Source organism: Alnus glutinosa, chromosome 1 (assembly GCF_958979055.1).
Source record: "Alnus glutinosa chromosome 1, dhAlnGlut1.1, whole genome shotgun sequence".
Classification (NCBI taxonomy): domain Eukaryota; kingdom Viridiplantae; phylum Streptophyta; class Magnoliopsida; order Fagales; family Betulaceae; genus Alnus; species Alnus glutinosa.
The window spans coordinates 42,377,200-42,391,442 of NC_084886.1; the positions used below are offsets into that span (position 1 = coordinate 42,377,200).

At 34.8% G+C, this 14,243-nt stretch overlaps 1 protein-coding gene across 4 annotated transcripts; it reads left to right on the forward strand.

Moving 5' to 3' along the window:
* The first annotated feature begins 3,521 nt into the window (after positions 1-3,521).
* Positions 3,522-12,948, forward strand: LOC133882330 (cyclin-T1-4-like). 4 transcript variants are annotated; one of them, XR_009902655.1, is made up of 7 exons: positions 3,522-3,755; positions 4,824-5,391; positions 5,572-5,653; positions 6,299-6,433; positions 7,313-7,488; positions 11,159-11,511; positions 11,805-11,943. XR_009902655.1 is itself a non-coding variant. In XM_062321476.1 (7 exons), exons 2-7 carry the CDS (start codon positions 4,832-4,834, stop codon positions 12,371-12,373), a joined length of 1,131 nt encoding a protein of 376 aa, XP_062177460.1. In that variant the 5' UTR covers positions 3,526-3,755; positions 4,824-4,831; the 3' UTR covers positions 12,374-12,948. The 4 variants fall into 4 exon arrangements, 2 of the variants coding, with proteins under 2 accessions (XP_062177467.1, XP_062177460.1); XR_009902656.1 differs by having other exon boundaries at positions 11,690-11,812; XM_062321476.1 differs by lacking the exon at positions 11,159-11,511 and adding an exon at positions 12,342-12,948 and having other exon boundaries at positions 3,526-3,755; positions 11,805-11,950.
* Positions 12,949-14,243: the final 1,295 nt, after the last annotated feature.

Here is a 14,243-nt window from a genome sequence, read left to right on the forward strand (position 1 = left end):
TTTTTAATTCATGAATAAGCTTAAATTTACAAACTCCATCTTCACAACAGTTTAGGAAATTCATGTCTAATCAATTACAAATGGTCGACTAAGATATCACATGTTCAAATTGGTGCAAAGTGATATTAACACATTTATGGGGCGTCAAAGTATTTCCTACATATATGGCTCAGTATCTCTAGATTCTTCATATTTCTCATCAGATGGAATAACCAAGGCATAGGCAAAATTTAGTCTTATTTACAACATTTATACAGCTGTGCAATGCTTAACTCTATTAAGTTTTCTAATTGACCCATGTAACGAGTGTTGGCCAGTGACTCCTAAACCAAATGACTTTATGGCATTAGATGTAAAACATCCATAAAGGCTTAATAATTCAAGTCAAAAAGGGTAAGAAGTCAAACTAGCCATTTTATTTAATTATACTCATTTTTTGACGCGAACACTCAATGCTTAATAAGGCAAGAGGTCCGGTTACTCAATGAAGCTCAATGATTTTCTTTTTCTTTTTCTTCTTCTCTCTCTCTCTCTCTCTCTCTCTCTCTCTCTTTTTAACCATAATGCCCAGGTCATCCATCTAACAAGTCATCCAATTGCATCTAAGACACTGAAACCAAATATGTAAGGTATTAAAGTTAAGTTCATACCCCCACAAACTATATGCCAATGTGTTTTGTGATTTTCTCAAATTTTGAAACAAGTGAACTCTCATAGCCAAAAGTAAGTGATTTGACATGCATCTTCTGGATTTAAAACATCTAGGTTTACTATCTTAGGTTTTATGTTGAATATGCATATGTATTATTTTAGTATAGTTGGATGAAATATTTAACATGTTATTATTGCATGCTTAAACTATTAGTACAAGTAAGGATGATATTTATGGTTTATTAATAACAAAGATGGTAAAGTAACGATGGGTAGGGTATATTTTCAAAAAGGATAGAACTTGTTTGTAATTTTTTGTTTCACGTTATACTAGGTTGTTATTGTTTGTTAAAGGATCATTAGGAGTCATGGTTAAGTTAGGTAATAGGTTTGTATAGGAGTCATATGTTATTTATACATTCTGGCATTCATCAAAAGTTTCATCCTTGATGCCAAATGATTGACACTTGGTGGTCAAAAAATCGACCCTCAAGGCTGAACGATCAAGGAAGGCAATAACTGTTTTAGGGTTACTTAATGCATGATTAGGATTTTCGTTCGTAAGTTTAAGGTCTTAGCGTGGAGGTTAAGATGTCCGAGAGTGAGAAGGATCGCCCGAGGTTAAGTAAATGCTTACGGAACTGTTATATTTTACTTTGTGATATACTAACAAATTGAGCGTATTATTATTCTATGTTTCAATTAGAAAATTATGTCATAAGCCTATGAAATTTATCAAATGTTTATAAATGGTTCAAACATATATTTGCGTATTATACAATTTATAATAATAAAAACAAATAATGTAGATCATTTGTACGGATGGCGGACACGTGTTTTTATATGGGCTTAACCTATGGTAATTGAGATATATTTTTATTGTATGGCATTGGATCCAATAGTTATAGGTGGTTGGCACATCATGTACAAATGACATCACAACTACGACATCTTTAGTGGTGTGGATAACTCGAGGTTTAAATCTGATTGGGCCATTAATGATGACGATGTGCGTGCTTCATCGAGGCACCAGTGTTGTACTATAGATTTCTCGTGACAACACTAACCCTATCGAGAAGGGGTTAAGGTCTCGAATAGACTATAAAAAAGAAAACTATAACCATGTTTATTTATGAATAAGATTTTCAATAACATGATTTCTGCATTTAATAATATATGATTTGTCCCTAAGACTATACTCGCTCTATTTCAAAATAAAATGATTTTCCTTATTAGCATAGCAATAGAGGCAACACTACTCCATTTTGCAAAACTCATGACATTATTGATTACTACAGTTTGAAGAATGTGATTTGTTACAAAAGGCTCATCGCATCTAAATAAGCTGCTTTATTTCCATATGTGAAACATCTTTTATCGCCGTTTTCCTAGTAGTGTATGGGCTCAGGGGAGTACCAAAATTGGTTTCACATTCTTTTGTGGATACAACAATTACTTACCCTACGTCAAGAATATCGAGGAGGTTATGTGACATGGCACAACGAGAATTTTCAATCAAATGCAAGAAGAGCATGTGAAAAGCCAAAAGTGTCCATCAAATGCAGGGATAACAATTATTGTGAATGCTCATCTAAAAGAAGATGATGGTATGGAAATAAGTATCGTCTTAGGAAGGAAAAAGACCGTTTAACCAAATGTTTTGTTTTGCAGGAAAAAATGTCACTTTGCAAAAAATTGTCCAAAGAAAGAAAAATGTGCCAGACTTCTTCAACAAGCAGCTGTAATATGCAAGAGGAAACTATTTAGACATTGAATCAATTTTTTGGGGTAATTACCTTTTCTCCCCATGAACTACTGGCCTATGTCATTTTACCCCCTTCCGTCAGTCTAATTCATGCAAAGACTTAAATGCCCTAATTCAATTTCAAAAATTACCTAAATATCCTCATTTTAAACAAAAAAAGAAAAAGAAAAAAAAGAAATTGAAGGAAAAGGGGATGGCTCGTGGCCCACCCCGACCTCAGGGTGGCTGCCGCCACCCATTTTCCTTCAGTTTTTTTTTTTTAATATATTAATTTTAATATTTTTTATTAATTACTGTAGGGGCATTTTGGTCTTTAAATCAAACTTAACGGTAAAAAATGGCATATTCCATCCAAGTTAACGGGATTTCCTGACGGAATGGGGCAAAGCAGTAAAGATGGTAGTTTGATGTTCTTTTTTGGTCGAAGTGGTAGTTTGTGGGGGCAAAATGACATAGGCATAGGCGAAAAGATAATTACCCCCAATTTTTTGAATGGATGAAGAAATCTCCCAAGATTCACTCCTGGCCATAGGCTACTTGATGGGAGAAACCAACTCAAAAGCGCAAGAGAAGGGTAATTCTATTCACCACTTTCATCCCCAACGTTTTATGTGGCATGGGCACCCCAACCAAAAAATCAATTTTTAAACAACAAAATGGCAAAATTTATGAGAAACCGCGCCATATAGGTATTTTAATTTCATTCACTTGAAAAAAGACACAAATTTCTTACAAAAACCAACATTTAAAAAGACATATGCCCTTTTTAAGTCATTAAAAAAAAAAAAAATGATTCTCATATGTAAAAGATACATGTCACTTTAAAAGCCGGTTTATATGAAATTTTTTACAAATTAATCGGTCTTACTAAAAAAAAAAAAAACTCACAACGCGATATTACTCTTCCTAAAAAATAAAGATGATTACATGTGATTAGGATGAGAGAAAAGGCCGGATCCTATGATAAAATATCTATGATTTTTATTTTTGACATGAAAATATCTATAAATTTTAGAACATGTTGAACCACAGCAAACTTGGAAACGTGGATTACGTGTCTTCCACCTTACTCGACCGCATACCGAACAAACCAAACTCTATTTTATCTCTACCATCCTCGTAAAGTTTCCTATTCATATACTTGTCTCCCTTCGGTATTATCTTCATTTTAGGTCCCTCTTCCTTTTTCTCTTAACATCCTCTACGCTTTCCTCCACCAAACCCTAATCTCATCGCAATTCCGATCTTAGTCTCGCCCCTTACTTAATTCAATTCACTCGATTCTCTCCCCTAGCCCAATTTGACACCCAATTCACAGATCTCCTTCTCTGATAGCCAGGTAATTGTTGCTGTTATCGTCAGGGTTTTTAATTTTTGTTTTTCGTTTCCTGGGGTTTCTTTTTATTCTGTTTTTGATTTTTCCTGTTCAGCTAGGCTTGCTTTTATTTTATATTTTTTGTTTTTCTCAATTTTAATGATTGTCTGCTATTTATTATTGTTCTTGTTATCGATAAGTATTTTAGGTTTTAATTATTATTGGAGACAAGGCCCTTGAGTTTTCAGGGTTCAGGTTAACCAGATTTGTGGTTTACGTATGTATGTTGGTGTGTATATATATATATGCACGTATTTGTAAGTATTATTGGGTAATAAGCTGCATAATTAATTTAGATATTGATTACAAAACTGGGTTAAAGCCTAAGGAGACGTTTGGTATGAGGAAAGACTATTCCATTAGAAAAAAGAATAGCTTTTATTATGAATGGAAGAATGTTGAATAGAATAGCTTTGGTGTTGGAGTATATGATAAGGCTCTAACATTTGAAACAGGCATTCCCTCGTGGGCAATGGAAATGGCTATTCCAAGGCTACTTCTTTCCACCTTCTTCCATTTTCAATGAAAGCTATTCATTTTCTTAATGGTATAGCCATTCCGCATACCAAACGTAACCTAAGTATATTGGGTAATTGAATATTGATATTTAAATGTCAACTTTAAATAGGCATTAAAGTGAAGACAAAACTGCACTTGATAAAATTCTGAATATTAGTTACTACATGCCTTCTTAATATGATATATGCAATTTATTTCCAGGAAATTGAGGAAATAAACAACAAATGTTTAATGTAAGGTGAGAAAGATAGAATGAAATTCTTGAAGAATCACTTTTATCAATACGCTAGACAATAGAGCTTTTCTACTTGGTAAAACTAAGAAATATAAGTTGTACTTTCTAAGAATAAGAAGAGTACAATAACAAGAACATAAATTTAACAAAAGGTGTAGATTTTAAGGGTTTATTGTCAGTCATTGCACTTTGATATCTAATTATTGACTTGTTAAGGCAAATTACTATCTCTGTCTTTGAGTTTTCTGACATGATTTGTCTGTTCTGTTATATGGCAGGAACAAAAATGTCTTTTCCACGGAATTTCCGTTCGCAAGTAGGCACTGCTAATGATGACTATCGGTCCTGCTTCAGTGGGAGCAATTTCAGCAACAACAGGAATCAGGGCAGGAACAATTATAATAATAGGAGTCATTCCAATATCAATGACTACATGGGGAAAGTTTGGCAGCCTAATGATAATTTCTATAATGTTAAGCCTCATAATTCCATTCATGTTAATCCAAATGGTGCCGGAGCCCCTTCTTTGAAAAGGAGAAGGTTTTCAGCTTCTACATGGGGAGGCAGTGGGAGACACTATGTGCTGCCTGGCATGTATGACACAGCCCCTTCAACCTGCAATTATGCAGTCCCTCCTCCCACAAGATCCAATGTTGAGGCCTCTGCGTCTGCTAGCTGTAAACGTGACTGCTCACTATTAGAAGATGATGAACCAGTCTTCATGTCAAGGGAAGAGATTGAGAGACACTCCCCGTCAAGGAAGGATGGTATTGATGCACTTCGTGAAGCTCATTTGCGGTACTCGTATTGCACCTTCCTTCAGAATCTTGGATTGCGACTTGACTTGTAAGCTCTTCCTCTCAATTTTGTTTCTTAATTATGCCGTTTTGCTTCTGATTTATGAATTTATTTTTGTGAGTACTTATTCCTGAAGCAGGTTCTAAAAACAAGAAATATTTTTTAGTTCTTTAACTTTTTGGTAAGGTTCTTTGATATGACTGACATTCTGTGACTTGTATCTTGCAGGCCACAAACAACTGTTGGCACTGCCATGGTTCTATGCCACCGGTTTTTTGTTCGACAATCACATGCTTCCCATGATAGATTTGTAAGTTTCCCAATTGTTATGAGTAAATTTTCGAATAGATTAGATGATCTACCAACTTAATGAAATGCTGTATTCTTAGGAAAATTTATTCTATTTTTGTGAATTGTGTGAAAATGATTATGTTTGGGAATGTGTGCTATTTAGAACATTCATCTCCAGCAACGATGTTGTCATCTTCTGAAAGGTTGGCATGCTCTTTATTAGAACAATTATGTGGTTCATCGTTTGGGTGATATAGCTTCCTTGACCTTAATTTTTTGAAGATGATGCTCGAAATTTTAGAAGAAAGATTATTTTTTTCTTTAGAACAATTATATACCATCTATTATTTTCTGTATATTTGTCTGTCTTTATATTTTTCATCTTTTTGATGATGTGGAAAAGTTTAATCCTTTTTCTTTTCCTTGAAATTTTGTTTCAGTTGACAATAACTCATATGATCTTGATCTAAGTTTTCAGTTATCCATACAGGATTGAACCTGTGATCTCATTCTCCATTCCTTGTTTTAAGAGGGTGGAGATGCCATTTTGTCCAAAGACCGGTGGCTGAGTCATTTCCTGCTATACTGTGACATTTGCTTTTGAAATGTAGTTTACTATTCTAGTTGCAAATCAATTGTGAATTCTGATCTGGCTCTGTTGCAGGTGATTGCTACTGCTGCTCTCTTTCTTGCTGCAAAGTCTGAGGAAACTGCACGCCCTTTGAACAATGTGCTGAGAGCATCTTGTGAAATTTCCCATAAGCAGGATATTTCTTTCTTGTCCTATCTGCCCTCTGCTGTAAGTATCTTTATTAAATAAAAAAATCTTTTGCATTTTAAATGTGAACGTAAAACTCTGGTATTTCTTTGCTATCCCTGGCAAAGTTTTATAAAAATTTGTTTAAAACCACACTATAGGCCTTTGACCTTTCTCCTTTTAGATTCAATCGTATTTCTTGTATTACATTTAGGCCTCGTTTGGTACACGGAATGGGTATTCCATTAGGAAAATGAATAGTTGTTACTGGGAATAAAGAATGGTGGAATGGAATAGTAATTGAACCAAAATTAATAAAAAAAACCCCGCATGATTTCTTATTTTTCTAAAAATCAAATTTAAAAAATAAAAAATAAAGTTAAAACACGAATCTTGGGTGATCAGGCACCCACAGATTCAACGTGTTCTATTTTTATTTTATTTTTTAAATTGAAAGAAAATAAATAAAAATATGGTTTTTTTTTTTGGAAAAAGGTTGTCTATTCCTCTTTGTAAGGAAATAACTATTCCTAGGAATAGGTCTATACCAAATAAAAGAATGGTTATTCCTTTGCATTCGAGGGACCTATTCCACGAACCAAACGGGCCCTTAATTTCAAATTTAAGGTGTTGGATCTAAAGAAAACAGTTCTGGCAACTTGGTCTTCTTTGTTTGTGGGTTTTGGGCTTGTAGGGTTTTGGGTTTGAGGACTTGGGTTTCCTGCTCGTTTGGAGCCTCTCGTATATACTGTCTGTGTACTTAGGGACGTCTTACGTTTTTCAATAAATTATTACTTAAAAAAAAAAAACTTGGTCTTCATTGTGTTCATTAATATGCTTCTAAAATGGATTTTGGTTATTTAAAAATAATTGAAACTACAATTTTTCTTTGCTCTGACATGACTTCATGTATTGTAACAGGATTGGTTTGAGCAGTATCGAGAACGAGTAATTGAGGCTGAGCACATGATACTGTCTACTCTAAATTTTGAGCTTAATGTGCAGCATCCATATGCTCCTCTTACGTCCATTCTTAACAAATTAGGTCTTTCACAAACTGTTTTGGTCAATCTGGCATTAAGCTTGGTCAGTGAAGGGTAAGTTTAAAACTTTCAATATTTTACCTCTCTCTCTCTGGGATGTTGTAATTTCTACCGGGGCAATATAGTTGCATTGGCTGTTTTGTTTAGTGTTAGCACACTGAGCTAGCTCATGTTGAACTACACCTGAAGTTTGCACCTTGAACCTGTTGACTTATGTTTTGCAATGCTTCTGAGCCTGTATCTTTCGTTTGTGGTTTGGGCTTGTCCATGTTAATGATTCTGTATTCTTACAGAGTAGTTCAGCTGAAAACATAGTGTAGGAAACAGGATCTAGACAGTGGGTGTTAGAAGATGCTCAACCAAATTGCAAATTTGTTGGGTTCAGGAAGTGGTTCCGACTGACAAGATGGCTACACTGCTTTTCTTCCATTTTCTTTGGGGAGGTTCAAAAATGAGTTTTGTTTGTGTCAATAATTTTCTTCTTTGAGCAACTACTGTGTGTAGTTATTCTGGTATGGGATATTGATACTTTTGGCATGCATATAATTGCAGGGTCTACACAAGATTAGCGTGCTCGCATGTATGATATTCTTAGCTGGCGGATTGATATGCTGTTCATGGAAAGTTTTGTTTTACATCTGAAGTTGAACAGCCGATGTGGTTTTGATGACTTTATCATGAATACACCCCCCATCAACTTGGTCATTGGCTATTAAAGATAGCCACTGGACCTACTTATCAAAAAAAAAAAAAGATAGCCACTGGACCTGCAAATCCAGTTTCACTATACCACTTTAAATACCCTTGTTTTTCCAGTCCCACTTTTTCTTTGTGGTATCCATTTGAGATGAGTCCTCCAGATTTTTTAGACAAACTAATGATTTTTGAAACATGTCAACTTGCACTTGCTGTCCATTTACTGACCTGGAGATAAATCATTGACTGGGCAAGGATTGGTTTACCTTCTTGGATAGTCATTTTTTCCCCTTTTTTCCTATGATTTTTCTTACTACCTGGTGAGGATATTTTCAGGTAGCTAGGGGATTTTTTAGGGTTGGCAGACGTGCTGCCAACTTTTTGTCTACCATGGAACTTTGAAACATCAAGTTAAGTTTGGTTTTTTTTTCCCCAACTAGTTTGGATATTTTGACAAATTCAACTCATGTATTCTTTTTAACCCCTAGTACTTGAAATGATATATATGTATATATATATATATATATAATATCATTGAACTTCATCTGCTTCAACCAAAGCATTATGAAAGTGAGAAGCTTGCACCAATGTAGAAGTGTCGCATCTGATGTATTTTTGTGCTGTTTGAGTCAGACTTCGATTCTATAATTTAAGTTCTCTTGCCCAGTATACAAATGGCAGACATTAAAATATGCTTTAGTACAACTCACTTGGGATGGATAGGTGCTGAAAGGATTAGTCAATGCAATAGACATGAAATGGAAAATTGGAAAGAAACAGCATAAAATCTTTGACATTAAGTCGAGTTGGATGTATAGCAAAACCTTATCCCCTCCAAATGTCTTTATCTTTTTTACTTTTCAGGGTTTGTTGCTTAGATGCTAGTGGTTGCTTGGTGAGAAATGCCAGCCCAGTTAAATTGGATGGTCTTTTCCGGTAGCAGCAATGTGCTGATGTTTAACAGGTGCCGCTGGGTCCAAGATTTCTAGAGTAGATTAATTAGGAAGTGAAATTCTTTTATATACTTTGTCTCTATTTGGTGGATGTTGTGGAGACCATTATCTTCTACATAATATATTGATGTTATTTAGTTGTGGTGTGTTGAGATTCCTGGGGAATAAATACAGCTTAGGTTGCCATTAATAGATTAGAGGGGAGGTTTTTAAGTGTTCAGTCTTTGCATAATCAAATAGTATATTTCAAATCTCTGTGTGGTTTCTGGTTTCATAAAACTCACTAATTAAAAATTTTCCACTTGTTCATTTCAATATTACCTTCGGAAAAGAGGAAACTGGGGGATATGGATGTATGTCTCTTCCTGCATCTTGAGAGGGGAAGAGGGAGAGTAATTAGCATGGAATAACAGGTTTAATATCTAAAAATCTTCTCATTGTTCTTCTTTTTCTTCTATTGTCTTGTAAAAGGCGTAATCATAAACTGGAGTCATTTTCTGATTCTTTTCTTCACTCCTATTGTTATATGACAAAATAAGAAATAAGTATATTGGCGGCTGTTGCTATTGCTTGCGTAAAGTTTCATGACCTCTTTGGTTCTACCTCATCATCCCTTGATCGTGATGCGTCAAGTTTTGCTGATGCTGTTCACACTGCTTTATTAATGCTACTACCACACCAAATAAACCTTGTGCCATAAGTGCTTCTTATTATCATTATTCCCCCTTGGTCATTTGGATTCTTGGAGGGTAATCTCACATTTTGTAATCTAATGCATGCCATTCCCATTTCCCACCTTCCGCCACCACCCATCCCAACCCCCAAAAAAGGTGGTCACATGACCAATTTCCACTCCAGCTTTCAAGATTGGATAACTTCATGATTTGGATGTCTTAGCATTAAAATATCATTGAAGAATATATAAGATACTTAGAGTAACATCAGTCTTATGTTATTAAAGTATGCTTTCCTAATTACCCCAGAAATCTTATAATCATTTCGATCATTATTGCTGTCACTAATATCATATTTTTATTTTTCTTAACGTTCTAATCATCATCGAATTTTCTATTACGGATTCTTTTTCTATAGATACTCTTACGAGGATTATTTTTCTATAAATAGCCTGATATACTTTTGAAGTTGTTATTATTGGAGACTAAATCACCAATATTTTTTTAGATATATTGAGTAACATCATCATCATCATCATCATTATTATTTTTATCATTATAGTCGTCGTCATTATTATTATTATTATTATTATTATTATTGCATTCCCTTTAATTTTTGGATTCTAAAATATGTTTTCCAAATTTACTCGCGCAATCTTGTAATGATTTCAATTATTGGATACTGTTGTTATAATTATATTATGATTATTTACTATTATCTTTTCTTCAGTATTACTCACCCTTCTTCCTTTTTGAAGTTCCCATATTTGTGAAAGCTGACACTTTTAAGGAGTTGAATTTCATGATATTCACTCATCTATAATTTTTCAAATTGAAAAGCCATACTTTGTCTATACTTCGTCACCTCCAGGGACCTTTTCTTTTCTTTTTTTCTTTTTGGTTTTTTTTTTGGGGGGGGGTTCTTAGTTGTGAGTTATTTTTAAACTGGGTTGGTGAGGTTTCATTTCTGGTAATAGCATGGTAGTAAATTTGCTTATATTTTATCTTGTATAATACAAAATAAAAAACTTACCCTTAAAAAAGAACAGTCCATATGAAGAAACTGTACTACTTTCAAGGTGGTATCTAAATTTTTAGAGATCCCTCTTATAGAGTTCACCTGAGGGGAACTTTTGTTCAGGCCATCCGTTTAATCATCTCTTCTCACATGGTACAGAAACCCTTTTAACTTTCTGCAAAAGCAGCTCTAATTAAGAACATGCTATTGCACGTAGTGCAGCATGATTTTCATTTCTTCTAAAATGTTATCAACGAGTCTTGCAATACCCTATGCTATATATTATTTTTACAGATTACTTAAATATAAGAAAGATAACAAAAATAAATATACATAGTTGTTGTGCCTAATATTTCACGCTATGATATGAATGATGCTTCTAGCTTTATCTCAAGCCTGCAATATCGCTTCCACTAGAGGATTTTGGGTGGTATTCTATATTTGGGATTGTATGCATGCTCTATTAGCATGAAAGCACATGTCAACCAGCCTGTCCAGAAGCAGAAGATGTTGGCATTTACTTTGAGAGGTTTGATTGCAATAGTTACTTCCTATTTGCTTTCTCATTGAATTGCATATATCTCTGGAGTTAAAAGCCTCTGCAGCAGAATTTTTCCTTGGAGTTTGGTGTGTTCAGTAGATGAGTATAACTTGTTTGCAATAGTTTTGGTACTCTATCAGCAATCCTGCAGAGATTCTTGGAAATATTCTACCTGAGTTGCTGCATTTTTAGTTGGTAAGGAAAAATAACTTGTCTTGCTCTTTTCACTTGAAACCAACGGTTGATTATATTGTTGTACTTTTAACTTTTGTTATAGATAACTGTTGTACCTTCGTAGCTGACATAAATTTTGTCAATGTGGAAATTGTATGTTAGTTGTACGAGGCAATGAATGTTGTTCTTTTTTGTGTAGCGCCAGATGGTTGGTTTGATTATTCATGGATCTCTCTCCCTGTGCTGATTAATGGTGCTGCTGCTGCTGCTGCTTTTATATGGCCTTCTAAAGTTGTTGGATGTTTGTTTTATAGGCTTCGAAGCTCACTGTGGCTTCAATTCAAACCTCATCATATTGCTGCTGGAGCTGTCTACCTTGCTGCTAAGTTTCTGAATTTGAATCTTGTTTTCTATCAAAATATATGGCAAGAGTTTGAAACAACACCCGCAATTATTCAAGGTATTACCTTTTCCATAATTAGTTTCAGAAATTGTGTTGGATGTTTAAGTACCAAAATTAACATTACTGTCATTGCGTCTGATTTCATGAACTTGACTGCATGCAAAACTTTACAGTCTCTGTCTTCTCTCCCTGAAGGATGCTGAAGTTCATCATCATTATGAATATATCTGACAACGTAAAAAAAACTAATATGTTTGTCAAATGGATCAAAAGTTATATTTAACATCATTGTTTTTGTTTTGACATTGAAGAATGATTTTGTGCTTATTGATCAGCGTCCTGTAAGCCCTTATCAATATTATCCTTCTTCTAGATATGTGAACCGCTTTACTAGGTTTTGTGTCCATCCTCTATTGGTAGATGATAACAATGTGTGATTGTTATGCAGATGTATCGCAGCAATTGATGGAGCTCTTCTGAGAAGGCTAGCCGAACCCTAGTAGGCTGCATGTTGATGTCGCTTTCCAGGTCTTGTTGGTAAATATTCTTGTAATGTGTGACATGTGAGTTACTAAGTGATGATAACGACAATCATCGGTATAGTATAGTTTAGGTTTCGATGCAAGAAGGTTGATGACTTTGATGGAACGATAAAGATCACCAGTGACCAGTATGCAAATTAGAGGAGATGATCCATCTGTTCGAAGGACTGGTGGTAGAACTACACGTTAAAGAAGCATTGAAATGAGTTTTTTTTTTCTTCGAAAAAAGGGTGATCCCCTTCTCTCCTAGCATTTCTTGAAAGATAATTCTTTTTTCTTTTTCTTTTTCTTTTTTTTTCCCAGTGCTGGGTTTCATTAAACAAATTTAGGCATCTTACTTTGGTAATTTATGAGACCGACAAGAAGAAATTACTAGATGGTTTCACAAATTTGGGCGGTTCTTATTTTTGGGTGCATGTTTCCACTTCTCTTGGATTGTGGCATGCCCAATGCACGTTTTGATAGGTGGGTGTATGGTTATGAAAAGTGAACTTGCTACAACACATTTTGCTACGAGTTGTACTGGCTGGTGTGCTGCTGTTGTTGAATGTATAAACCATTTATTTACAGGTGGTGCCAAAAAAAAATCTATGCTGAAAAAAAAAAATTACAGCACATATACTGTAGTTTTTTCAAGGGTCCTGATTTAATTTCAAGTATTCCATGAGGAGGAGAAAGTGAAACTAAATCTAGACCCTTAAAAAAACAGCAGTATAGGTGTTTATCTTTAAAAAACCAAAGTGAAATTACAGCACCTATGCGTAAGGAATATTTTCTTTTGATGTGGTTACATTCTAATGCACATCTAATCTATTTATTTTTTAAATCTATTATTGAATTTGTGAGATTTACATGTGGGTTTAACAAATTTAATGGTGAATTTGCACAAATTTTAAATGGAGATGGACAAAAAATGTGTAGAAAAATAAAATCAACCATTTATCTTTTCTTTTTCTGTTTTGTTTTCTTTTTTAAGGGTATTTCCTGTTTTTCCTAAGAAAAGGAATATGTCCTTATGTGGTCTCTTGTTTTGGTTGTTGATTGTTTAGGGTTATGCTAGAAGTGGCAATGAAATGTGTGTTCAGGTTCGTCTCGTTTAAAATTCGAGCGAGTTCAAGCTCGTTGAAATTGCGTTCGAGCTAGTTGAGAATGTTATTCAAGCCAAGTTAGGTTATTTGATAAGCTTGGCTCAACTAAAGCTCGAGTTAGGCTATTAAATTTTTCAATGTGTGATCAAAGCGGTATTCAAGCTCGATTTTGTGAACAACCACTATACATTTATTAATAACATAAATATATAATATGTAACTATTGCCCTGTTTGTTTCAGTGTAAAATGATTTCTGGAAAATGGTTTCGGTATTTTCCGGTGTTTGGTAGGGGCGAAAATAATGGTCAACCGGAAAATGATTTCCATTTGACAAAAAATGCTTAATAAATTTCAGAAAATGATTTACGCTTTTTAAAAGTGTAAATCATTTTCCGTAAATAGTAAATGCAGTCGATTCTTTTTTAAACAACGCAGTCGACCTTTACGTTCAAGCAGTTGATTATTGCTGAATTTCGACAAGTTAGATTCCGACTCCGGTCGGTGCTGGAATTCGACAAATTAAGCCGGAATCCGGCGACGTCCGGCAGAATTCGCCGGATTTCGGCCGTCTGGCCGGGATACTGCCCGGAGAGGCCGGATCCGGCTGTTCTGGCTGAATCTTCGGCCAGCTGGCTGGAAACTGGCCAGGACGCCCGGTTTGTGCTGGATTCCGACAAAGTTCGCCGGAATCCGGCGATAATGGCCGGATTCCAGCAATT

Bases quoted from the DNA above. Each gene is read 5' to 3' on its own strand.
- LOC133882330 (XM_062321476.1), top strand. From the start codon at position 4,832: ATGTCTTTTCCACGGAATTTCCGTTCGCAAGTAGGCACTGCTAATGAT. The intron at 5,392-5,571 runs GTAAGCTCTTCC...TGTATCTTGCAG, and splicing joins CTTGGATTGCGACTTGACTT to GCCACAAACAACTGTTGGCA. The intron at 5,654-6,298 runs GTAAGTTTCCCA...GCTCTGTTGCAG, and splicing joins ATGCTTCCCATGATAGATTT to GTGATTGCTACTGCTGCTCT.